The 26,082-nt window shown below is 39.4% G+C and overlaps 1 protein-coding gene across 7 annotated transcripts in view; it reads left to right on the top strand.

Moving 5' to 3' along the window:
* Positions 1-25,371, top strand: part of ROBO1 (roundabout guidance receptor 1) — a 1,014,318-nt gene extending 988,947 nt beyond the window's left edge. For 4 of the 7 annotated variants that reach the window (XM_075909735.2, XM_089773438.1, XM_089773439.1 and 1 more), the window contains 4 exons: positions 4,185-4,337; positions 18,907-19,218; positions 21,901-22,094; positions 23,682-25,371. In XM_075909735.2, coding sequence (XP_075765850.1) covers positions 4,185-4,337; positions 18,907-19,218; positions 21,901-22,094; positions 23,682-23,696 — 674 coding nt within the window. In that variant the 3' untranslated portion in view covers positions 23,697-25,371. The remainder of the gene's footprint in view (positions 1-4,184; positions 4,338-18,906; positions 19,219-21,900; positions 22,095-23,681) is intronic. The other 3 variants (XM_089773437.1, XM_075909745.2, XM_089773440.1) reach the window with 1 other exon arrangement.
* Positions 25,372-26,082: the final 711 nt, after the last annotated feature.

Below are 26,082 nucleotides of genomic sequence, written 5' to 3' on the forward strand. Positions count from 1 at the left end.
CGCTAGTTCGAATTAGCAAAACGCTAATTCGAACTAGTTTTTAGTTCTAGATGCGTTAGTTCGAACTAGCTTTGTTCGAATTAACTAATTCGAACTAAGTTAGTTCGAATTAGCGCTGTATTGTAGACATACCCTATAGGCTCAGATACCTCCTCTATCAGCTCCTTAGAACAAAATTCATATCCTGGGATTGTTATAACTTGGACATACTCATGTTGTCTGAACTGAACATTTATGCAGTTACATGGTTACTCATATTGGGTGCCCTTAAAATAATTGAAACATTTGTCTTTGTTTTTAAACATTACAATATAAGGGTGTAAGGGAATAGAGTATATCTAAGCAATGAAATCCAACATAGAAAGTTCAATTTTAAACTAATCTTGTTTGCAAAATGATCCCTACGCACATCATATGTAAAGGACCCAGGAATTACCATATTTCATTAGTCCAGTGTCTGTCTCCTCATGTGGCTGGTAACAAAGGATTCAGGAGAAGGCACTAAAAGTCCAGAAGAAGTAGACAGTTTGGAATAACAAGTTCTGAGGGAAGTTTCTTACAGGTCGTTTATTCCCTAAAGAAAGGTGGTGTAGAGCCTTTCAAAAACACTTTGTTTAGAATTTGCTATTATAACTCTGGATTTTTTTGGTTATCCATATAAACATCCAGTTTCTTTTTTATTCTTGCTACTCTTTTAAACTCAATGATACTTTGTGGTGAGGAGATTTACAATCTAATTGCAGATTATTTAAATTATTTTCTCTTACTGATTTTGAAATTTTTCAACCTTTAATTTCACTGAATGACCCTCTTTATTATCTTATGAGACAGGGAGAATAGAAGTTCTTTGAGTGCTTGCTCATGTCCATTCCATAGTAGGTGTGTGTGCTCACCACAAGCATGGAAGTTTTTCCCCTAGCAGTACCTGTAGGGGAGCGCCACTAGTGAACCCTGCAGTGGCACCTCTCTGGCATTGTATAAGGGGCACTGTGCACTCCCCCACTCTCAGGCTACGTCTACACTGTGTGTTTTTTGCGGAAGAGGAAATGTAAATGGAGCACTCATTTGCATATTTTACACTCTCATTTGCATTTCTTCTTCCGATCCTTTTTGCTGAAGAGGTTTTTGTGATAAAAAGCCCTGTGTAGATGGGGCCATTTTTAGAGAAAATCCCCTTTTTCACAAGAGCCCTTATTCCTCAAAAAATGAGGTTTACAGGCTCTTGAGCAAAAGGGGTTTTTTTCCGACAAATGGCCCCATCTACACAGAGCTTTTTATCGCAAAAACCTCTTCTGAAAAAAGGATCAGAAGAAGAAATGCAAATTGGAATGCAAGATATGGAAATGAGTGCTCCATTTGCATTTCCTCTACCACAAAAAACATACAGTGAAGACGTAGCCTCAGTTCCTTCTTGCTGTGCACCAGCAAAGCTCTGCTCCAGCCTCTACTGTTGCTTCTCCCCATCATTAGCTTTATCTGCAGTTAGTTTAACCTATTGTATAGTTTAGTATAGTTGGTCCCCTAAGGGACTTTGGCCCCACTTAGGGTCTTCCTCAGGGTTTAACCTTGTAATTCCTGCAAACGGGGTATTCCAGTCAGTGATCGGCATAGAAGCTGCCTGCACTGTCTTGGTGAGGCTCATGTCAGCAACAGTTGTAAAATTTGTAAATCCTTTAAGCCAAGGACTAAGAAGGAGTTGGACATTGAACTTAGAGCACTTTTCATGGAGTTGGTCCTGACACTGGCTCCAGCGCACCACCTGGAGTCAGTAGTGGGCACTGAGTATAGGCGCATAGCACATAGTCATCGCCACCAACTAGCTGGCATTGCCCCTATCACTGGCAAAGAAGCTGAGGAGAAAGACAGAGGAGTACTAGCCCTTGCCCCGTAAAAAAGGGACAAGATGATGGAGGAGCACAGGCTTCATTTTCTCTTCCTTTCCCTTTTGCGCAAGAGAGCTATACAGCACTTTTTTGCACAAAAACCTCTTGCACAAAAGGGAAAGGAAAAGGAAATGCAAATGAGAGCGCTGCATTTGCATTTACTCTTCCGCAAGAGGCTTGCAGTATAGACATAGCCCTTGTTGTAAAGTACACAATCCCAATCTTTTTGGTCTTATTTCATATGAGAGTGTTAGTTTATTCATGTCTACTAGAATGAGGAAAGAATAGCGTTTCAGCTTTAACACTTTATTTTCTAGGTTTTGTAAGTTTAAGAATAATTTTAATCATGTTTAAGATATTGTTGCTAGGTATTTCATTGTAATCTTATTGGGGAATATCTTCAGTCTCTGTTTGCATCATAATAGTTCAGCATCATAATTTGTAACCTGTCATTTCATAAATTGCTCTTAAATTATGAAGAAGCTACATTAGGCTTTTCCACTGGTCAACACTAGATATGTAATAATATTTCATTTTTGAACACAAACACTATTAGATATCAGGATTAACTGAATATGAGTAACCAGTGATCTGAGTAAGCCTCATGCTTACTGAATGGGTTAGTGTCATTTTTTCCGCTGATAAATAGGAATGCCACAGTTCAAAGCAATCTGTGATTATCTTACCAGTCCTGAATAGCCACCAGACCCAGAACACTGGGATTCTATTAGTTTTGTCCTCACCAGCTTCATAGAGCTACAAGATTCCTCTCTCATTTCTAAGTTCCACTTAGTTTTTAGCAATCCTTTGTTTCAGCATGGGTTTTCATCATAAGAAAAAAAGTAGTAGTCTAGTCATTTTCAGTGAAATCTTGGCTCCATTGCAGTCAGTGGCAAAACTTGCATTGACTGAAATAAGACCAGAATATCATCCTTTTGTATAAGTATTTGGAATGGATATTTTTATATACTACTGATGTAAAAATCAAAACTTAGCAATATTTTAAAAAGTGTTATGACTTGGGGTTTGGGGTTTTAGTTTTTTGCTTTTTGCTTGGCATTTACCTGAATACAAGCACTAGAAAAGTGGCACTGTTCATATATAAAACAGTATTAGGAAATGCAAATTAGCATCTCACATGGTCTGCAAGTCACTGGTAGAGGATCACTCTAGGTTGCACAGGGGATTAGCTGACTTCAGATCTGATACCTCTTTTTCACCTCTTAACATGTGCCCTGCCTACTGTTCCTGGCTTTCAGTGAGGCAAGATTCTCTGTGTCTGTGACTTGGCCATCTGGCCAAATCACACGTCCTCCCCCTTTCTTTCTAATGAACAGGTTCAAGCCATCTTCTCACTCACTGCCCAGCCAATGCCACTTCCCCAGTAGGTGCTAGGGAAACCTGGCCCATCCTCTAGCATGGGTTCCAAATGGTCTATTCCATTCTGGACCTTGCTGCCTTTCCCAGCCTTGTCATTACACTCCTCCTCTGAGTTCGCCAGTCCCCAAACTCCCCTCTCCCTGAATACCGTGTCTGTATAGTTCTCAAACAAACCTGCCTTATCCCAGGGAGTGACTACAGACTATTTTCCTACAGCTCCTCTCTGTTACCAGATTTCTGGCTTTACCCTAACCCCGCCTTTTCCTTTTCAGGTAGGCCCTGTTGTCATTCAGTCAATTTTTTAAGCCACGTAATTCCTCTCAGCTGATTAGTTGAACCTTTCTCAGCCTTATTAAGCCCTTTAAAGATGGTGTAGGTCGGACACCCCGTACCAAAGGGATTTTTCATATTTTGGAGCTAGGAACAATTTGGTGTATTTCATATACAGTACTTATTGCTTAACGATCCAGCACGGTAGTGCTGAATGCATATGCAACCCTGCTCATTGTTCTTTCATAGTGAACCTCTTTAGTATCCAAACCAGAAGAAATTAATCACATTTTTTGATAAATATTGCAAGCTATTGAGCTGATAAAGCATTCTGTTCCTGCTTGGTCACAGAGTTCAGATTCCTGGAGGGAGGCCTACTAGAAACAAACCAGTTATAACTTCTGGGAAATTAATTCAGCCTGTTTATTAATCTGAAGATTAACATATCTCTTCAGTTTGTTAAAATATGCTTTAGACCATATCACCAGTAAGGATGCTAGAAGATTTACATTAATGTAACATTATAATTAAATAGCTTCAGTTTTAGAACGTCTGTCTACATGTTATTCTCATTTTAAAAAGAGAGGAAATATAGTCTCTTATTTTGGAAAGTAAAATAACATTCTGTTGTTCTGTAATTATTTTTTTCAGGCCGTAGACATGTTCATGCATCTCACTGCCCTAGGCCCACCAGCCCTGTGTCTACTGACAGTAACATGAGTGCTGTTGTAATACAAAAGGTCCGACCTGCCAAAAAGCAAAAACACCAGCCAGGACATCTGCGCAGAGACGTCTACACAGATGGTAAGTCCACTGAAACAGGTGAAAGTGTCAGTGAACCTCTCTGTTTTTATGTTTAAAAAATCAGTGATTTGTGTTTGCTGTTGCTAAATATGTTGAGGAAATTAATCATTTTAAATTTCCATACTTGGCAGCCCTTATGAATGCCTCTGCTGCACCTGTTTTCTGTAGTGTCCTAATAGGCTAATTGCAGCCGTTATTTAACAGAAAAGGTAGCACATATAGGTACAGTAGTTGAAAATAATGTGTGCCTGGATTAAAATCTTCATTAAAATAATGGAACAATAACTCCTCCAATTTGTTTTTTTTTTTTCCTCACGGAAACAATTTAGCATTCATATGGTAACCAACAATATAGCTGAATTTTAATCCAAATGTGAGTATTGTTAGTTACTTTGTGCACAAAAAAGCAAAATGTAATCATCTTTTCTCATGCCTTCACACACAATATCGACTCCTGCTGAAAAGGTAATGCTTGTATTCTCTGGGGAGCAAAGGAGGATAATGCAAACATTGTGATGTTGTCTGGAGAAAGCCTTTAATGAAAATGCCTCAGGTGGCCCAGCTTTTATTAAACCACCACCTTCTGATTTTTATAAACAACTGAAGGGCTTTGTGGAAATTCATGTAAGATAAATACTTGAAGACATACCCATCTTGTCAAGTTTGCTAAATTCGCTAAAGGAGGAGGGGAACGAAGGGGTGTCAGAAGCATTATTCCCCACCTCCTGGTTCTCAGCAACAACAATCTGATTAGGACTTTCATTACCAGTCAGAAATTTTTCAAAGAGGGGCATCATTTGCCATTATCATATGAAAGCCTAATATTATAGATCCTTATCCAGGGTTACAAGAATGGGTTTTTGAGCCACTTCTCCCTGTGATTCCTACCACTTGACAGAAAAATTTAATACAAAGCTCACAGCATGATGAGCAGAAGTAATTTTGCAATGAGTGGTTGTCCATGCTATTATCTGACTTTATTCTGAGTATTTTCTCTCACTAGCATCTATCTGATATTAGACTGCATTAAATACTGGCATGACACAGTGCACCTGGGCCTCTTGGCTTCTGCCCAGGTCCCTTTTGTCAGTGAAACTGAGCTGTCAGAATATTATCTGATTTCAAGAGGTTATTTACAGTGGTTTTGTGCATGTTTGCTTCTGTGAAAGGGACAACACAGGGTGTAAATCCCAAAACTATACTAGCAATTTTACATTTATGGGACCTCAGTAATGGCATTTTACAAGATTTTATGGACATTTTATCAGCTTTTATTATCTTGAAGAGAATGCTCTTAACTGAAAAATTGGCTAAACATCAAATCTTGATATAATCACATCTACAGTAGCTAGGACATCAGAAAGAAAATCTGGACTGGAGTTTTATGTGCACATTTCTTTCCCTCTAGCACAGAAATAAATAAGTGTGGGACATGTATTTAGCAATGGATTTTTGTAAAAGTAATCATACCAGGTTAGATTGTTCAGGACTGTGCTTAAAAACTGTAACAGATTTGACAGTTGTGATCAATATTTGTTTTGTATGAGACAGCAGATGCTTATTTCAGCATCTTTTCTAATGAGACATGATTTTCTGCTAACCTATGTGTTATAATTAATGTGCTATACATTGTGGTTGGTCAGGCAGTAGGGAGCCATTCTATGTTCTGTAATACTAATAGAACCAGTTCAAAGGTTGTGTTTTATTATTATGCTTTGCCCGAATCCATTTGCATAGCCATATTTGGAACCTTACTGAAAATGATAATCGCTTATTTTAATAGGCATACATAAAAGCTGTTCCTTAAGTTATAAAATAATATCTACTAATAGTTTTCTTTAAGTGGGGAACAGTTATATGGAGACATGAATGAAACAATTGAGCACAGTTGACCTTTCAAAGTACTACTTAGTTTCTTCTATTGGTTTGGTGTCATACTGTGATTTATTTCTTTTATAAAGCAGTGCTTACTACTAGAGAAGCTTCCAGTTTTTCCCATAATGAGTGAGCATCCTAGTTTGCAGTGGAAGAAAACTAATGGACTGAACTTGGACTTTTAGCACTGGTTGGAGTTGTTAAATAAAAGGGAGATGAGATTAATTTTTTCATCAATTTCTCAATCTTTTCAAGAAAGTATGCATTCACCAGTGATTGCTAAACATCAGCTATTTGTTATGTAGCATGGAAATATTTTTCTTTATTCCCAAATTACTTAACCACATTAGCTGAATAATCATTTCTTAGCAGGTTTATGAAATTTCTGTGACAAAAAGGATTTACACAGTTGGATGATATAAAAAATATGGAAGCAAATTCAAGTATCAGATGATTGGTTGAAATTGCCAAGAATGTTGTCAGCAGCATTATATGCATAAGCTGTAAAAAAAATCTGCTTTTGTTTTCTTTCTTATAGTATGGTTTATGATGCAGTTTATTGTTGTTTCAGAGAGTTTTTATTCATAATGCAGCACTGACAAGAGGTGTGTTTGTTTTCCACTGCTTATTTTTAAATACAGGATGTTTTTCTAGTTTAATGTGCATAGTATAAGATTGCACAAATGTAGGCTAATGTAATGACTATATTATATCCTTAGTTGATACTAGTTTAGATCAATTTCTGCTGAATGTAAAACAGGCTTTCAGCTCTATTGTTTTGTTCATTGACAGTCATTCAGACTGTGAAAGGTTCTCCATGTTTGTTGCTAAAAATCTTTTGCTGAGAGGAGGGTAAGGAAAAAAGGTATGGCTTTTTATTCTTTGTTCAGTCTTTCAAAGAGTTAAATACAATCAGATGCATTACTAAAATCTACTAACAAATTCATTCCTTCCCTACCCAACTTCCTCTGACCTATTTACATACCTTACTTGAGAAATGAAGTCCAAAAATATTTTCAATGCCTTACTTTTCATAAATAATGCATTTACAAGGCTCTTTGTGAATTGTTGTTTTGATTTGTTCCATCACTAATTAGTAGCCTTCAGACTTATAAGCATTTAGATAAACAAAGTAAAAATCCTCTTCAGAACTCAGTTATAGTCTGTGAGATTTTCCAGACAGATTATGGCATTGATAGTACATGATAGCACATGATACCTGATTTTAAAATCCAACCTCCATTCTTGCTCCTACATCTGATGTATGCTGAAATGGAAGCTAGCTGACTACCTGAAAATCAAGAAATAGTTCAATGTTATCATTTGCAGCCACAGTAAATGATGAGGTTATTAAAGCTGCATTTGTCACAAGCAACAAAGATGGCTATGACAAATATTGACATGAAAAACCATTCCAAAATGTTTTTGACTCTCCCCAATGTATCCCCATCTGAATTGTGTGTGTCTGCCTTGATGGTACAAAATGTCCAAACTGTGAGCTTCAGAAAGGGAAAAAAATTATAACGAAAAACATTTTTGCAACTTCTACAAATTACAAAAACCATTTTTCAGTAAAATGATGTTATGATTTAAACATCCTATATCTTGTGACAGTTCAGTATAAAGCCCCTTTGCAACAGACCACTGCATGTGCTTCTATTCTGAAAAGAGCTAAGCTGGTGAGGCACTGTATGTACATAAGCAATACCTGGAATTGGATTGCTCACATACATAGAATTAATTACTCATGTGCTTCAAGCTTCTCAGGAGCAATATCTAGGTCTGCAATTTTGCATGCATATTTGTATGTGCAGTTAAGAAAATCTGTCCTGGAATGATGGTGGATTGATTTAAATCAATGTGATGTAAATAGTCAAAAAATAAATTTATTTAAATCAAGTTTCCCACTGATACTCCTTCACATTTCTTCAAACAATGGTGCAAATCAGAGCACTAAAACATTAATTTACAGCTCAGTACAGAATTTTATAACATCTAAGAGGGTATACTTCATGTAATTTTTTTTAGATATCTTGATTTTTATTAATTTAGGCAATAATACATAATACTCATTACTGGTACCTGTGTCATGTTTCAGATGTGGCAGCAGTACATTAGGAATGGTGAGAACTAAATCATACACACAGACACAATAGCACTTACATTTTATTAAACTAAATCTTAAATATTACATACATACAGGTAGTCCCCAACTTACGCAGATCTGACTAATGTCGGATCCGCACTTACGAACGGGGCTTTTCTCGCCCCGGAGCTCACGGGCGGCGGGTCGCCACCCGTGTCCTCCGGGGCGAGAAAAGCTTCTCCCGGTCTCCCTGGTCTGCGGGGGGGGGGGTCCAGCAAAGCCGCTGGACCCCCCCAGCAGACCAGGGACACCCGAGCAAAGCCACCGCCTGGGCGGCTTTGCTCCGGGCAAACGAGCAAAGCCGCCCAGGCGGCGGCTTTGCTCGGGTGTCCCTGGTTTGCTGGGGGGGTCCAGCGGCTTTGCTGGAACCCCCCCCAGCAGACCAGGGGGACCGGAGAAAAGCCGCGGAGCACGCCCGCAGTGGGACAGCCCGGGCGCGCTTGGGCTGTCCCGCTGCGGGCATGCTCCGCGGCTTTGCTCTTCGTCTCCCTGGTCTGCAGGGAGACGGGGAGCAAAGCCTTGGAGCACACCCGCAGCGGGACAGCCCGGGCGTGCTTGGGCTGTCCCGCTGCAGGCGTGCTCTGCGGCTTTGTTCTCCGTCTCCCTGGTCTGCAGGGAGACGGGGAGCAAAGCCTTGGAGCACGCCCGCAGCGGGACAGCCCGGGCGCGCTTGGGCTGTCCTGCTGCGGGCGTGCTCCGCGGCTTTGCTCCTGTCCGCCTGGTCTGCTGGGGGGGAAGGGGGTGCAGCTAGTGCCTCCCCTCAGCAGACCAAGCTTTTCTTGCCTACCCCTGGGGTAGAGCAGATGGGGGCTGCCTGGTTGGTCCCGCAGCGCCTCTCCAGACCAACCCGGCAGCACCCCAGCTGCTCTGCCTCAGGCGTCCCCAAGTCAGCCGCTGCTGAAACTGACCAGCGGCTGACCACAGGAAGCCCGAGGCAGAGTTGCTCTGCCCTAGGCTTCCTGGAATCAGCCACTGATCAGTTTCAGCAGCAGCTGACTTGGGGACGCCTGGGTTTCTTAAGTTGAATCTGTATGTAAGTCAGAACTGGCATCCAGATTCAGCCGCGGTTGAAACTGATCAGTTTCAGCAGTGGCTGACGCCAGTTCCGACTTACATACAAATTCAACTTAAGAACAAACCTACAGTCCCTATCTTGTACGTAACCTGGGGACTGCCTGTATTTCACATTTGCAATTGCAGTAGTCTCCTGTGTTGCCAGCTGATGGCTATCCTTAAAAGCTTTTTAAAAATTTTCCACTGTTATTTACATTAACAGACAAGTCCTCAGAACAGTAAATGTACAGTGTCCTTAAAACTTCTACAACAAGCTCTCATCTTCCTCACTCCCATTTTTCATTTTGATGCAGATCTGACACTAGATTACAAAAAAAGCTAAGACTGATTGCTCTTAATTTTGGAGTGAGACCCACTGAAAAAAGCATAGGACGGGATTCCTTAGGGAAAACCTGAGTTATGCTGAAGTAAATTGAGAACTAGATTTCTGGCATCACCATTTTGGACTGTGACCATGCTATTCCAAAATAATGGGCATGTATTATGTAATATAAATTGAGAAAATGACACTCAGTGGCAACTGGCAACTCTAGATTTCTCTTACTACAGATTTCTGTACTGCATACTTGCGTGATAGATTCTAAAGCTAGCTAACTAATTAAACAAGCCATAAGGATTTGTGAAGCTAAAACAGCATCCAACATAGTACAGAGCTTAGGAATTTACTTGTTAAATCACAGTTATACAAAAAGTCATAGGGAGAGTCTTGAAAAATGATGCATTGCGAAAAGTAAATCCACTTTATTCTTCAAATATATCCTCATCTTCATCCACATCATTTTCTCCTAATAAGCATCCGAAGAAGTGGGTTGTGCCCATGAAAGCTCATGATATCATCTGCATTTTTTTGTTAGTCTCTAAGGGTATGTCTACACTAGCCCCCTAGTTCGAACTAGGGAGGCTAATGTAGGCATTCGAAATTGCAAATCAAGCCTGGGATTTAAATATCCCATGCTTGATTTGTTTCTTCCCGGCCGGTCGCCATTTTTGAAATTTACAAGTCCGGACTAACTGCCCGCGTCTACACATGGCAGGGACCCGGTAGTTCGAAATAAAGCCCTAGAACATTTAATTGTAACTGTTATTTTAAACGAGAAAGTTAGTCTTTTATTGATGGGGTTTTTTTTCAATTAAAAAATCTGATTTACTTTTTAAAATCCTGTTGTTGTTTTTTTTAAATCATTAATTTTTATCCACCTTGAATGGCATATTTTAGAGAAAACACATAGTATATCATGAACTTGAGCTGTCAACCATTTTTTCTGAGATATGATTGTAGACATCTTGGCCTTTTAAAATAAGTTTCTTGATAATATTTTAGTCATTGTTACTAATCAGAATCTTACGATTGATCCTTAAGTTTATTTTCAGTTTCTCCATTTAGTACAAAACTGGTTTAGTGGATTGATAATTTTCCCCTACAGTTGTTTTTCCCATGATATTTTATATGCTCTCATTTATAATGTTATTTAAAAAGTATAATCACTCATTGCAAAAGGCACATATGGAAGACTTCCCCTTCGAATGTGTTAAAATTGGCTCTTTTTAATTGTTTGTCTTAAGTGGGCAACAGTACCACAGTGATATGAAGACACAAATGAAACAGTTGAGAGCAGCTGATCTTTATCAGGTGTCTCTGAATTCATTATATTGGCTTGATGCCACTCTTTTAGGCTGTGTCTACACTATCAGGTTATTTCAAAATAACTCCTGAAATAACTATTTCGAAATAAGCTTATTCCTCTTCACAAGCAGTTGTTATTTTGAATTAATAGGTAGTATAGACACTTGCTTTGTTATTTAAAAAAAAAAGGAAGTTATTTCGAAATAACTCCCCAGTGTAGATATTCCCTTATTTATTTATTTTATTTCTCACTGTGGAGGCCTCCATTTTCTTTTAATAATGAAGCATAACAGTTTGTATTAGAGGAGGCAGATTGAATCTTGATTTTCTCTGATTTGAGCTATTAAATAAACACCACAGGAGTGTAATAGTGTTGACCTCTGAAAAGTTTCCATTTTCCTTTATAAAGGATTCTTCTCAGCAAGGAATACTGTGTTATAATGAAGATTTTTATAGTTTCCCTGCAGGTTGTGACAAAGCTCTCTCTGAAGAGACTAATATTTTTATCATTATTAATGCAATTTTCCAAAAGTTTTTCATGTGAATGTATTTTTTTCTTCCATTATCATGCCCTAATTCTACATAAATAATCATTTTAATCATTGCCCACTCTAAATTGTAACAGGTTAGGTTTTGGATGAAAAAGTCTGTTTAAAGATATATTGTTATATATTAACCAGGAGTCCCAGCCAACTGGGGGGCACTTCCCAACAGCCTCTGTCCCTGGTAGAAGACCTGCACTCAACTTGCTCTCCAGCAGATGTGCCAGATGGGACTATCCCCAGTACCAAGCCAGGGGAAGCCCCTGCACACAGCCCTCCCCCACACACACTGTGGCCATGAGACTGGAGAAGCTCTCTCTCCCTACCACAGGGCCTGGATTGTGGTGGGAGAAGGTTTTGGAGAGGGAAGAAAGTAGTGAAAGGGGAACATGGCCATAATGGGTGGGCAGGATGGAAAGGACCCTGAGTGGAAATGAGGGAAGGCGTTTGAGAAGGGTCAGGGAGGGGCTCCCCATTTGCTCTGTCCCAAGGCCTCATGAAACTTTAATCTGCCTCTGGTTTGGGCTACCAAAAAGAATCATCTTTGTGAGGGGATTCTAAATATAGGCAAGTCAGATGCACTGCCATGAGATTACCTTTCTTCTTACTTTTTTGTCTAATGAATGGCTCTCTCATTAAGTACAATGACTTTGATGTCTAATAATAATTGAAAGGTCAGAAGATACTGTCCAGGATCAGCCTTTATTCTAGCTACTTTCCTAATCTGATGTCCACAAAATGTTATGGCAGGGGAGAAGAAAAAAAGTACGAATTTACAAAGATTCCCAGTTTATACTTGATGCAAATAAGGGAAGGAGAAGGAAACATTTCCCAAAGTGTAAGGCTTCCTCCTGGAGGATGTTTGGAAGATATATAAATTATCTTTACGCTAGTGCACAGTGAAGTTGAAGGCATTACTTGGTTTCACTTACCTGAAACACTCCAAAATCTGTTTTCCAAAGTCAAGAAATGTAGCTTGAACCACCTTTCTACTCCCTTGAGTCTCGATCAGCTGATGACTGTAATGAACCCCACTTAGCTAAAAGAAGATGATGGACTGCTGTATGTTAACCCAGCTACAGTGATTCCACATGGAGCACTATGCCAGGCTGAAGTAGAGCATCATACATCATTCCACCTATGGCACATCCCTGCAATGCCCCTTTGAGAGGGAGTCTTCAGCAGCACTCATAATACAGCTTTCTGGCTGCTAATGCCAGGGATGCATCCCATCCTTCCCTTTACTTATACTCAGGGTTTAAATTCTCAAAAATTCTTTTCTAGAGGCCCTCCCCCATACAGAACTCCTATTTAGGCCTCTGGGCTTCAGCTACAGGGTCCTGGAGCTTAGGGCTTCGGCCCTATTGGACACACTGGAGGCCCTGCAGGTTTGAAAATATTTTCCAGGGTTCTGCTTCGGACAGCTCCGGATACATTTAAGCCCTGCTTATAATTCCAGTTTTTACCGTTCTTGGACTCATCTCTTTTATTTTTGTTGTATCCGTTTAGTCAGTTTTTCAGTTCAAAAGTACATCTGCACAAATATATCTTGAATTATTTGAATGTATATAGGTGATAGCTGAAAAGTGCAGCTGCTCTGAGATTTAGTAAGCTCTCTCAGATCATCTCGGAGGAAATAGTGAGAATGAGTGCATTTCATTGCAAATTGCTGAAGCAGGGATTTTAAAATGTTCAGTGGCTTTCATTCTATAACAGATGCACTTGGGATGAATGCATTACTGACTCAGGACTATCATTTACGCGTCTCTCATGCACGTTCTCTTCACCTGTTTACCTAATGTATTCTTATGGCTTGTTTCATCCAAAGGAGCCTTGTATCCTAGATACCATATGTGAGCTTTTTTTAAAAAAAAAAATCCGCCTTTATAATATGGTTATATGCTTCTGTAACTGACTGATAGCTTTCCCCTTCTATTTTAAAAATGTAAGGAACTGTATTAATGTGGAACAGAGAAAAATAGTATATGTGCACCTTATAAATAGTTGTTGGTGTTTGTATACATTTTAATACTGCAGAACAAGCTAAATGGAAGAGAAAACTTATAAAGCTGTTTTCAGTGGGCCAGTCTCATTAGCCTTCATGTTAGGTTTTGGGGCTTCAATTCTAGGACTATGCTGAGCATCCTCAATTGCTACTGGCTTCTTTGGCACTTTGTTTTTCAAACATCTATGAAATGTCTTTAAGGAAGCAGTATTTGAGTCATATTTACATACTGCACACCTGTAAGACGATGAGCTGGTCAAAAATGCAGATGTCATAAAGCTAGGAGAGGATGCCAACAAAGTAGAGAATAAAGCTAAAATTCAGAGGGATCTTGGTAAACTGGAGAACTGAGATGTAGACAATAACAGGAAATTCAACAAAAACAAATGATACATTTAAGGAAGAAAAACAGAATGCACAAATAAAGAATTGGGAACAACTGAGTTGGCAGCATCACTGGCAAGAGGGATCTGGGAGTAATAGTGCATAACAAACTCAATATGAATCAGAAATGCAATGCTGTTGCAAAAAAAAAGCAAATGTAAAGATGATCAAAGGAATGGAATGTAAGTTGTGTCAGGAAAGGCTGAAGGAATTGCTGGGTATGTTTGGTTTGGAAAAGAGGAGACAAAGGGGTGACTTGATAGCAGTCTTCAAATACTTGAAAGGATACCATAAAAAATGGAGAAAAGTTGTTCTTTCTTGCCACAGAAGGAAGGATGTGAGGCGATCAAGTTAAATGACAACATAATAGACTTGGATTAAATCTAAGGGAATACTTCCTAATTGTAAGAACAGTAGGACAATGGAACAGACTGCCTAACGAAGTCACGGAATCTTCTTCACTGGAAGTTTTCAAAAGGAGGCTGGATAGGCTTGGATGGTTTAAAAGAAGCAAATCCTGCATGTTGGCAGGGGGTTAGACCAGGCCTGGGCAAAATATGGCCCGTGGGCTGGATCTGGTCTGCGAAGCCACTGGATCCGGCCCACAGAGGCAGCAGGGAGCCCCAGGCAAACTCTCCTTCTTGCCCTGCAGCCCCGTGCACTGAGTAGAAACACGACTTCCAGGCTTCCTTTCTGTTTCAAAACTGGAGGGGAGGGGGGGAAGTTTCAGGAGCCGCCCATTCCCCAGTTTCTGGCCAGCAACCAGCCAATGGGAACTGCTTGTTTAAATAACAGGCAGCCAAGAAGAACCATGCCCCCTCTTGTCGGCTCAGTTATTCACTGAAGCACATGGATAGGCAGGCTGGCTGGCTGGCTTAGCTCTGTAGGAGGTAGGCTGGTTTGGCTGCTAGCTGGTAAGTCTTCTCGCCACAGCCTGCCTCGGGCACCCAGCCCCTCTCTTCCCCAACCTTCTGCCCCACCCACACTCAACATACCCAAACCCTCTGTCCCTATCTTGCACCATTACCCCTTCCCAGATATGGCACCTCAATTTCCTGCCCCAGATTACAATCCCCTTCTACCCTAGGTCACAAAACCCTGCACCCCAGTTGCCTGCCCTATGTCACAACCACCTCCTTTATCCAAATTCTCCTCCCAGACTCCATTTTCCCTCCTGCACCCCAATCTCTTACCCCAAGATCTCGTCTGCACCCAAACTCCATCCCAGACCCCGCACCTCCTACATTAATATCATGGAAGAGTGTGGCCCTCAACGACTTTCCAAAATGTAGGAGTAGCCCCCAGTTAAAAATTATTACCTACCCCTGGATTAGACTCAAAGACCATTGTGGTCCCGTCTAAACCTATGGTTCTATGATGCAATCTACTCAAATGGTACAGAAGGAATCATCTTTAATGCAAAACATATTTTACATAACATTGTCTTTCAGGCTAGTATCATATTTCTTTGTATGAGTTAATTGTATATATGCTGTGTGTAGCCTATTGGATGATTTTTGTTAAGAAATTAGTAGAAATTAGGTTTTGGGCCTACAGTAGTCTGTCAGGAAGTATGGAAAACTGAAGCTGCTAGTGTGGAAAGTCAGACATAAGTTGGCATCAATAAAATGAGAAAAAGTTAGCAAAAATATGACCCAAGGTTATGTTGCTATTATGTTTTGGTTTGCGCATGGTTTTTAATGAGTATTTTTGAAGATTTTGAATGTTTGTTTAAAATACTGTCTATATTGATAGCTTAAGAAGGACATTAGTACAGATGTTTATTTAAATAATGTGTAGTGTAAAGAACATAAAGAATGAATAAGAAGGTAGTGGAAATATAATTATGGTAAGATACAATTTAATGTTAATTAATATTATAATACATTATAAAAGGAGTGGCCTTGGTAGATTGTATCAGAGTTCTAATTAACATCAGATGGGTGCTGCTAGGTCCCCCAATTGTAAGGCTGTACTTCATTCAATTGTCAGTAGACTGGTCACTCATTAATATACTATTTCATCTTTGAATGTAAGACTAATTGTAGAGTAAGTGATAATTGCATGCCTGTTTGCTAATCATTTTTCTTTAGATTAATCTTTAGTTATATCATTCAAAATGTCATCTTGCAGTCCTCTATTAAATACATTTTCTGTAACTAACCTAGGGCTTTAAACCTAAAAACTAAGTTGGGTTGCTTGCATGCTTATCTTTAACCTTTGATATTAATTGGGAACGTTTCAACATAAGGTTGCAAAAGGTTACATGTGGCATTCCCACAAAGACCAGTACTCGATATAGTTCCTTTATTACACTTTGGGTTAAAGGTTTTTGATATGTTAGCCACATCCTTCTTGAAGTTTGGAGTACAGTTCAGATCCTGAATAAGTATAGCAAAAGCTTGCTGTTCCTTTGGGTGGATCTCAACAAGGAAGAACAATGGCTTCAAGGAGCATATCCAGACTTTTAAAAACTGGGTGCCAACTGGCTCTTAAATCCATGTTTGGGAACCTAAATAAAGGTGACAAGTGCTTATAGTTCCCAGTAATATCTGTTGGGATTAGTCCTGCTTTGGGCAAGGGGCTGGACTCGATGACTTCCTGAGGTCAATTCCTACGCTAGGATTCTATGATTTGTGGTACTTGGGAATATTTTTAGCAGGATGTAGCACATATGGACTTTGGACCCCGTTATTAAACACCCAGTTTAGAACATTTTGGTCTGTATTGTTTTCATACTATTTAGTGACATTAATAATATTAATTACTAGAAGAATTACCAGGCATTGCTTGGGTCCTTAACTTAAATTTGTTTTTTCTTGATATACATTATTTTTCTGGGGTGGAGCTGGGGATGAGAGGTTCAGTATGCAGACTGCCCAGGGGCGAGAGGACTATCCCAACCCACTCTCACCGCCGCAGATTTTGGCAAAAACTGCTGCAACAGCCAGAGAAGGGGTGCGTGCACACAGACAAACTCTCTGAAATAAATAGTAGATAACTGCCCTTTTTTCCACCCTTGTTCCCTGCTGGCCCAGTGGGGTTATCTCTGGACCCTTACTGCCCCCTAATTCTGAAATATAACTCCCTCCTACCAGACCACTCCCTATTCAATTTTTATGAAACAATCAAATTCCAGGCACAAGCCATTATCCTGCCACAACCAAAATCTCACCTCAGTTTAAATTATGAGGAGGAAGCTGCATATCAACTCTTGTGGCCCTAGCTCTTACCATTTAGGACTTCTTGGTGGCATCCCCACAGTGGGAGGCTGATGGAAATACATACAAGAACAGGAGTACTTGTCGCCATCAGGAGTGTAGACATAGCCTTAGCTAATGATTCAACATGGAATTCTCTGAGAAGCTATAAGGTCTCTTTTAGAAGGCAATAATTTATCAAATTTTTCTCTCTTTCTGAGAGAGGTCTTCATCACATTTACAGTTATTGTTTCTATAGAAAATATAATTCAGCTTCTTGGAATGTAAGTATTACTTTATGCTAGCCTACAATAAGGAGCAGTGATTGTAATACTTCGCTATGCATATCAGAGCAAAAGTATTGTTAATCTGAAAGTGAGCTTGTTAATAGTGGTTTGAATATATTAAAATGGGGTATTACAATGATAGCCAGTTTAACGTTGGAGATGGGGACTCTTTTCAACTTTAACATGCTCTGTACTACTGCCTCCATTTTACAGATTTTCCCTTTAGAATAGCCACCCAGGGCTTTGGGCAGGGCTGAAATTGTCTTTGTGTAGAAGTGAAGCTGTTCCTGGGGCTTATCTACACAAATATTTAGATTGCAGCAAATTGGAGTATGAATCTGTCCTACTGCATGTAACAGTCTGCGTGGACCCTGCTGATGTGCATTAACAATTTATTAATGCATTTTTGTCCCATTTCAAAAAGGACTAAATTAAAATTCATTAAAAAAATTGTTAATACATGTCAGCAGGGTCCATGTGGATTGTTTCTCTATGACAGGCTATTGCAAAGTAGATTCACACCCCAGCATGCCGTGAACTAATAGTTTGTGTAGAAAAGCCCCTAATAAAGGTAGCCACCAACATCCACTGTTTTTCATGAGATTGAAGCCACATTATCCTCAAGGAAAATGGCTAGAGTCCTATGGTTAGAAAGCCTTATAGAACTGTGTGAGGAAACAGGAGAATATAAGAAATAGAAGTGAATCTGAAAAGGGGTAGAACTGAGGAGGAGATCCAGGGATAGATAGGATGAAACTGAGCGGGAGAGTTGTATGGAGATGTGAGAGTAGGGGAGAGGTAGAAGAATGCTCAGGAATATGGGGCAGGAGAATGAAGAAAGAGACTCAGAGAAGACTGAAAGGAAGAGAGGGATATAGAGTTGCATGGGAAAACTGAGGGGGATAGAAGTATGGTGTGGAAGAGGGAGGCTGACAAGTTCAGGAGCTATGAGAGTAAAGGGAAATGGTGCACAGCGGACACTGATAGAAAACAAAGGAGAGGAATGAGAATGGCAGCTGTCTCACTCCTCGGGTAGGAAAGAATAGATGAAGCCCCTCTGTGAGCAGCCAGTTGGGTAGCCTGCATTTTTACTGTATTTAGGGTTGAATTTATTACTGTAAATGATCATAGGGTATCTGCTTCCTCCTACGGGCTCAAAAGCCAGAAGGCAACATTTTAACAAACAATAATTGTGTTGTTTTTAATCATGATTTCTAAGTTCATCTTTTGTCGGGAATGGAGAAAGTCTGACTCGGGACTGTTTAATGCCTTGGTTAGCAGTACATGTGAGGAACCTTAATTCTAAGTTAATCATTTTCTTTTGTGGCAAAATTGATGTAAAAAAGTGAGTTACCACAGTGGATATAAAATATTATTAGTCCTTAACTTTGTTAGTGCCTCATGCCTCATGCCTTTTTTTTTAACTTTATAGACCTGCCACCCCCTCCAGTGCCACCTCCTGCTATTAAATCTCCTACCGCACAGTCCAAGTCACAGCTGGAGGTACGGCCTGTCATGTTGCCAAAACTCGCTTCTATAGAACCGAGAACAGACAGGTCTACAGAAAGAAAAGGAGCGAGCTACAAAGGGAGGGAAGGGGCAGATGGCAGACAGCATTCTGATGTGCGGACAAATTCAGGAGAGCGCAGAGAATTGCAGGAACAGCAAAATGATGGGAAACTGCGGGGAAACAAAGCAGCGAAGCGAGAAGGCACACCAGCAAAAACTCATCTTCTCCAAGGTGGTATGAAAGAGTTTAATAAAATATATACCATAGCTGACCAGGAGGATCTGGTCCACAGACCTCCTGTTCAAATTCACCTCAGGCTTGAGAAGTTAGGCCTGGTCTACATGCCAGGGGTGCTGGACCTAAAAGTGCTATCAAACCCCATGACTTGAAGTGTTTTCCATCATATTCAGGGTTTACAGTTTTGTTCAATAGCTCACAGTACTCTCCCCCACACACTATAAAATTTGTTCTAATGGCCTTGCTATGCAATGGGGTTCAGTTGATGTAAACTGCCATGTGTCAAATCAACTGTCAAAATGTCTTTACTTAAATGTGGCTCCTGCTATTATAAGTGGCTCTTTACCCCAGTGTTGTAACACCATCTCTCCACATGGTGTAGACCTATGTTCCATGACATTAGGTTGATGCAGTGTCAGTGTAAACAGTGTATTGCCAACATCAACTATTACTGGCTTCCAGGAGCCATTCTACAATGCCCCATATAGACAGTACAATCGATACAGGTATTCTTGGTGATGAGGTGCACACCCTACCCAAGGAGTTATGTGTGAATGCACAGAAGCGATTTAGTAACTATAGTGGCCAAAAACAGAGGCAACAAACTTAATTTCGGGAGAGTAAATACTGAGATTAATGTCTGGGGCCAAAAAGCCCCGGTTAGAGGGCCCTGACCTTGCCTTTTAAAGTTAAAAATAAATACATGATTTTTGAAATACTTGGGAAATGTTTGGTAAAAATCAGTAAAACTGAAACTGAAAGTCCTTAAATTAGCCTTCTTTACAAAGTGAAAACAAATCATAATGTTTTGCATAAAGTAGGCAATATTGTGAACTGGGTTTTTTCAAAACAGTAAATTCCTTTCATGATGTTATGGTCTTTATATGCACAGGTGTGTATGTGCAATATCTTACATATTACTGCCACACTTGGAGAGGCATTCTTGGAGTGTCTTATGGCTATATGTTACTTGATATATGTCCTGCCTCTGCCCCAGGTTATTAAGGTTATTTGTTCTGCAACACTCAGTTAACCCAGATATTTAACAATATTACTGGTGAATTGAAGATTGACCCATTTTTACCTCACATTTATAAATGGAAAAAGCTGAAACCTAGATTTCAAACACCTCTTAGTTTTGCTCTGGTCGCCTTTAAAAAGGAGAACAGTATGATGAAGATTAGACTAATAGATGCACAAGTTACAGAGAGTAACCAAAATGATATTATGAAAAACAAGTCATGCTAGACCACCCTAATCTCTTATTTTATGTAGGTCATTAACTATCGATAAGGGGAGTTCATATGACTGTGTCTATCTAGACCTCAGTAAAGCTTCTGACAAAGTATCAAACAAATGCTTGATTCTTTCTTTGGCCAGCTAGCTGGGACACAAAACAGGGGAATAGAAATTGGACAGTAAATTGGTTAAATGGGCACATAAGCAAGAGGTCATTGTAAATGGCAACGGGTCACAATAGAGAGAAGTCATTAGAGGGTTACTTCAGGGGTCAGTTCTGGGGCTGTTGCTTTTCAATTTATGTATTAATGGCTTAGAGCAGGTGGCAAAATTTGCTGAGGACAGTACAATTGGAAACAATGTTAATATTTAAGAGACATATCACCTTCAAAAACAGTTAAAAACATTACGGCAGATGTCTGTGTGTTGGTTTATTAATATGCACTTGGGCTTTAGAAAATCATAATGAAATGTATTGACAATAAAAGGAATAGAAGCATTTAGGTCTGCAGTATACAGTATTGATTATAATAATTATTATTTAGGCAATAAAAATGCTTAACTCTGGTATACTGCCTTTTATCCATATAGCTCAACACAAAATCTAGAATGAGGGATAAGGAATTTTAAGGCTAAATTTTCCAATGTGTTCACTGATTCTGGGTGTGTCTGTTTTTCTGAGACCAACTTGAAATCAACATAAAAGGCCTGATTTTTCAGAGGTGCTTAGCAGGTCCATGTACCGTTGATTGTAGTGTAAGCCTAGTGCAATGATTCCCAAACTTTTTAATAAGGCAACCCACTTGCTGACTTTTTCTTTTGTTGCAAGCCACTATTACATGGATTCACCCTACGTCCCAGCAAAAGGGAGGAGAGGACACAGGCTATAGGCTGGAGATGTTGGAGAGAGGCTGGCCACGCTCACCAGATCACAACGCTTAGAGCAGGGAGCTAGGTCCAGTCCTGCAGGCTGAGTGCACTGTCCGGTCCTCATCAGGCTAGGAGAAGTGTGTGTTTTGCCTAGGCCAGGTGCCAGTGATGGGTTAATCTGACCCTGCATATGGTGATTCCTATAGCATCTGTAATGTCCCCTCCACTTCCAAGATCATACCTGAGAAATACATTGCAAAGTTTTTGTCCATTTTCTGCTGAAACATAGAGCAAGGATCATACATTTCATGTCACAAGTGGACATGAATCATAGATCAAATCTTTCTGTTGCTTCTTTCTGTTCCATATTTCTAAACTTACTGGTATCCTTTCTTCAATATGAAATTTTAGACTGTTATAGAAACAATTGTGAAGCGGTATACATTGCTATCAGCTATCACTCTGATTCTCTGGGTGGCCATTTGAAAACTACACACATTAAATATGTAGAGAGTGTTTGCAGATATGCATTGGACTTGTATATAAAAATGTGTGTATTTCATTTTACAGAGGACATCTTACCATACTGTAGGCCTACGTTTCCAACATCAAATAATCCGAGAGATCCCAGTTCCTCCAGCTCCATGTCATCAAGAGGATCAGGAGGTAGACAAAGGGCAGATCAAACAAATATAGGCCGAAGAAATGCTGCAGAAATGCAAGTATTGGGAGCATATGAGCAAGGAGAAGAAGAAGAATTAGAGGTAACTATAATAGCCTTATTAGCAATGCATAGGATAGATCCCTGTCATGGACACATGATTTGCTAACCCAGATATACAGCAAGGTGAAAACACATTTGAAAAGTGGAAATATTTAACTTAGGAAAATTATTAGTTATCTTAATTGGTTATTAAACATTAGAACATAAGAATGTCCATAGTGGTCAGACCAATGGTTCATCTAGCCCAGTATCCTCTCTTCTGACAATGGCCAATGCCAGGTGCTTCACAAGGAATGAAGAGAATAGAACAATCGTCTAGTGACCCTATTCCCTGTTGTCAAATCACAGCATTTGGCAGTCAGAGCCTTAAGGACACCCCAACCATTGGATCGTGTCCCTGACTTTCTTGACTAATAGCCATTGATGGACCTCTCCTCCAAAAACTTATCTAATTCTTTTTTAACATCTGCTGGCAATGAGTACCACAAATAGGTTGTGTGTTGTCTGAAAAAGTACTTCTTTTGTGTGCTTTAAATGTGCTGCCTATTAATTTGATTGTGCGACCCTGGTTCTTGTGTTACATGAAGGGGAAAAGAAGACTTCCTTTCTTCACACCGGTCATGATTTTATAAACCGCTATCATATTCTTCCTAAGTTTTCTCTTTTCAAAGCTCAATAGTCCTCAGTCTTTTTAATCTCTCCTCATCTGGAAGCTGTTCCATGCCTTTAATCATGTGTGTTGCCTTTCTCTGTACATTGTTGTTATTCACAGATAAAAGCCATGTGAACATAGAGATAAAGGTTGAGAATACATATAAGGATGATGTGGTTCTCCACTATAAGCACAGGAAATTCAAAATAAAAGTTAAATTTAAAATAATACAAACATGTTCAGATATAGAAATACAAATTTAGAGCACTCAAAAACAAACTTAACTTTGCTTTCTCATGACATACCTTAGGGTATGTTTAGACTACATGCCTCTGCCAACAAAGGCATGTAAATTGCACATACCGACATAGTCAATGAAGTGGGGATTTAAATATCCCCTACTTCATTAGAATAAAAATAGCTATCGCATTGTGCCAGCTCAGCTGTTTGTCGGCACAAAGCGTCAGTCAAGATGGGGTTCGGTCGGCAAGGAAAGCCTTTGCCATCCAATCCTATAAGCCTTGTTGCACGAGACATAAGGGATCGGTCAGCAAAGGCTTTCCTTGCCGACCCATCTCCATCTTGACTGCTGCTTTGTGCTGACAAACAGCTGAGTTGGCACAATGCGGTAGCCATTTTTATTCTAATGAAGCGCAGGGGATATTTAAATCACCGCTTCATTGACTATGTCGCTATGTCTAATTTACATGCCTCTGTCGACTGAGACATGTAGTCTAAACATATCCTTAGAGTTTGTGCTCCTAGATTAGACTAAATAGATATGTAAAGACACATTATATAATTTTTGTTTTCCTTTCATGGTGTCAGCCAAATTTCAGCTTTGTCTTAAAACTCATGCACAGTAGCATGCTTATATGTTAGCTATGAATAAAAAACTCTCTTAAGGCATATAAGAAAATACTTTAAAAAAAAAAGCCAAATAACGCCTAGCCAATTATTTTGATTTCTTAACAGGAAACTGAAAGCTGAAGAGGACAAGAGATGTACTGTAACAGGCTTTGAAATCTAATCAGAAAAATATCACTTAAGATGCCTCGAGTCTGATGATGTTTGACGCCAGAAGTAATGTTCAGTGCAATCAGAGTGTACAAACTTTCATTTTTATTCATGCCATCGGAACGCTAGTCTTTATTTTACTATTTCTTTTTAAACCCGTTTCATTATAGCCCCTGACTATTGCATAATGTTAAGTGTATTGACTTCTTTCTGCCCAGGAAGGTAAGTAATCTGCCCTTCATGGTGCTCCTTCCAACTGGCCCTTCAGGATTTGGACAGAAGAGGGTGCCAAAACCTGGGATTCTTAGTTTTCATCCTGGAGATGGCACCAACCAGTTGACACAGCACTAAGTCATTGCTAATCTTCCATGTAATATAGCATTGATTGAAGATACAAAGTTGCATAAAGTGAAATGTATGCAAAGGGTTCTTCTAATGTAGTGGCTTTACTATACCCTGCAGTTAGAGCAAATGATAACTTGCATTTTCAAAATGGGCTGTTTCTTTCATTTCCTGCCAGTTTCTCAATTACCCTTTGCAGCAACAAAAGATTTCCTTTTTACAATGCAACTAGAAGCAATTTGGGGTGGGGTGGTGCCTATTGTATATATATACTCATTTTAATGCCCCTGTGGTACTTTAATTTGTCGTCCCCATTTTCATCTTTGAAGTACATTCTTATTGAAAATGTCCTTTTGGATCGGCAGAAGCCAAGCCAGTAGGAACTCTGGTGGTCTAGTCATGGCATGAATAAGTCTATTAAAAACTTGTTCTAATTTTCCACTTAAATAACACTTATAAAACAAGCAAGGAAAATCACGGACATTTTTAATAATAATTGGGTAAGGACATCATTATTATGACTGGCCCAAATCTCAGACCTCTACTTGCAATGTCAATTCACCTCAAAGAAGTGCCACTTAAAGATGTTTTGTTTGATCTTGGGGTTTGTTTTGTAATGCACTGCTTTTTTTTTTTTTCTTGGTTTTAAAAGCACAATCACTAAACTTTATTTGTAAACCATTGTAACTATTAATCTTTTTTGTCTTACTGAAAAATGTTAAGCATTTGTTTGGAATTTTTTTCATCTTTTTGGTAATGCTTTATGTTTGTATTTGGAATATTTGAATGATGACAGATGGTAAAGTAACATACCGAAGCAAGGGCCATATACAGAACACTTCTCACTTTTCCTGGACTTGTAGAACATTCTCAAGTTTGCTGTGGCCTATCTCAACATTGGATTTTCATTAAAGTTGAAATAGAGGCATTAGTTCTGTTGAATTTTGCCAAATGATGTCCTCTCTCTGTAGAGTTTATTATCTTTTCTGTAATTATACTATTTCTTTGTCATTGGTGCTAATGGAAAATTGTGTGTTTGTTTATGGACAGCTATCAGGACTAGCCCCAATGGAAAAAAAAGTGTTTTGGTGTTTGAGGACTAAAATTTTTCATTTAGCTAATTTTTAAAAAATGGTTACATAGAAAGGATGTGCAGTACTAAGGGAACAATCCATGTGATTAATGTTTTCATTATGTTCATGTAAGAAACCTCATATTTTAGCCATAATTTTGCATACTGAGGATCCAATAATCAGAAAAGTAATTTTTGTCACATTATTTATTAAAAATGTTCTAAAATACAGCATCTTGTATAGTTTCTTGTTTTACTTAAAACTCGTTTTTTGGGTCTGATGGTGATGTGATTTTTATTAATATATGTGAGATCATTCCACTGAAGTCAACAAGATCAGGCCTTTACACTTTGCACAATAACTTCTGAGAATCATAAAGACACAATTACTGGGTTCTTCATGAATATTTTACCATCTCTAATAGGGAAAATCATCACATCTCTATAAGAATGCTAACTTCCATAATGAGCTGAAGACTGAAGTCCAGTCTCTATCCTATACTACAGAGAAGTGAGAAACAGTTGTTGGGGGAAGAAATGGGTGTAAAAGTTCTCAGATTCAATGAAAGGGGTTTTCTTTGTTAATTTACTTCCAAACCTTGCCAAGGAATTTGTTTGCTGGAATTCTTTCATTTGTAAGGGGCTGCACAGAGTACTGGAGTGTTTGAGTGCATCCTGCTGCCCCCTCTTCTCTGAGGCTAGGTCTAGACTGCCACGTTTCTGCTCTTTTTTTTCGGTAGAGGCTTTTCCACCATTTGGCCCCATCCAGATGGCAGAAATGCCTCCTCTTTCAGAGGAGCCCTTATGCCTTGTGAAATGAGGTATACAGGGCTCCCTGGAAGAGCAAACGCATTCCTTGGACACGGCGGGGTTTTTGCCTCTGGTATCCCGCAAAACCCCCGTAGTCTAGACATAGCCTGAGGATAGATTTATATTTGAACTGAG

Source organism: Pelodiscus sinensis, chromosome 1, assembly GCF_052426305.1.
Source record: "Pelodiscus sinensis isolate ZL-2025 chromosome 1, ASM5242630v1, whole genome shotgun sequence".
Classification (NCBI taxonomy): Eukaryota; Metazoa; Chordata; order Testudines; family Trionychidae; genus Pelodiscus; species Pelodiscus sinensis.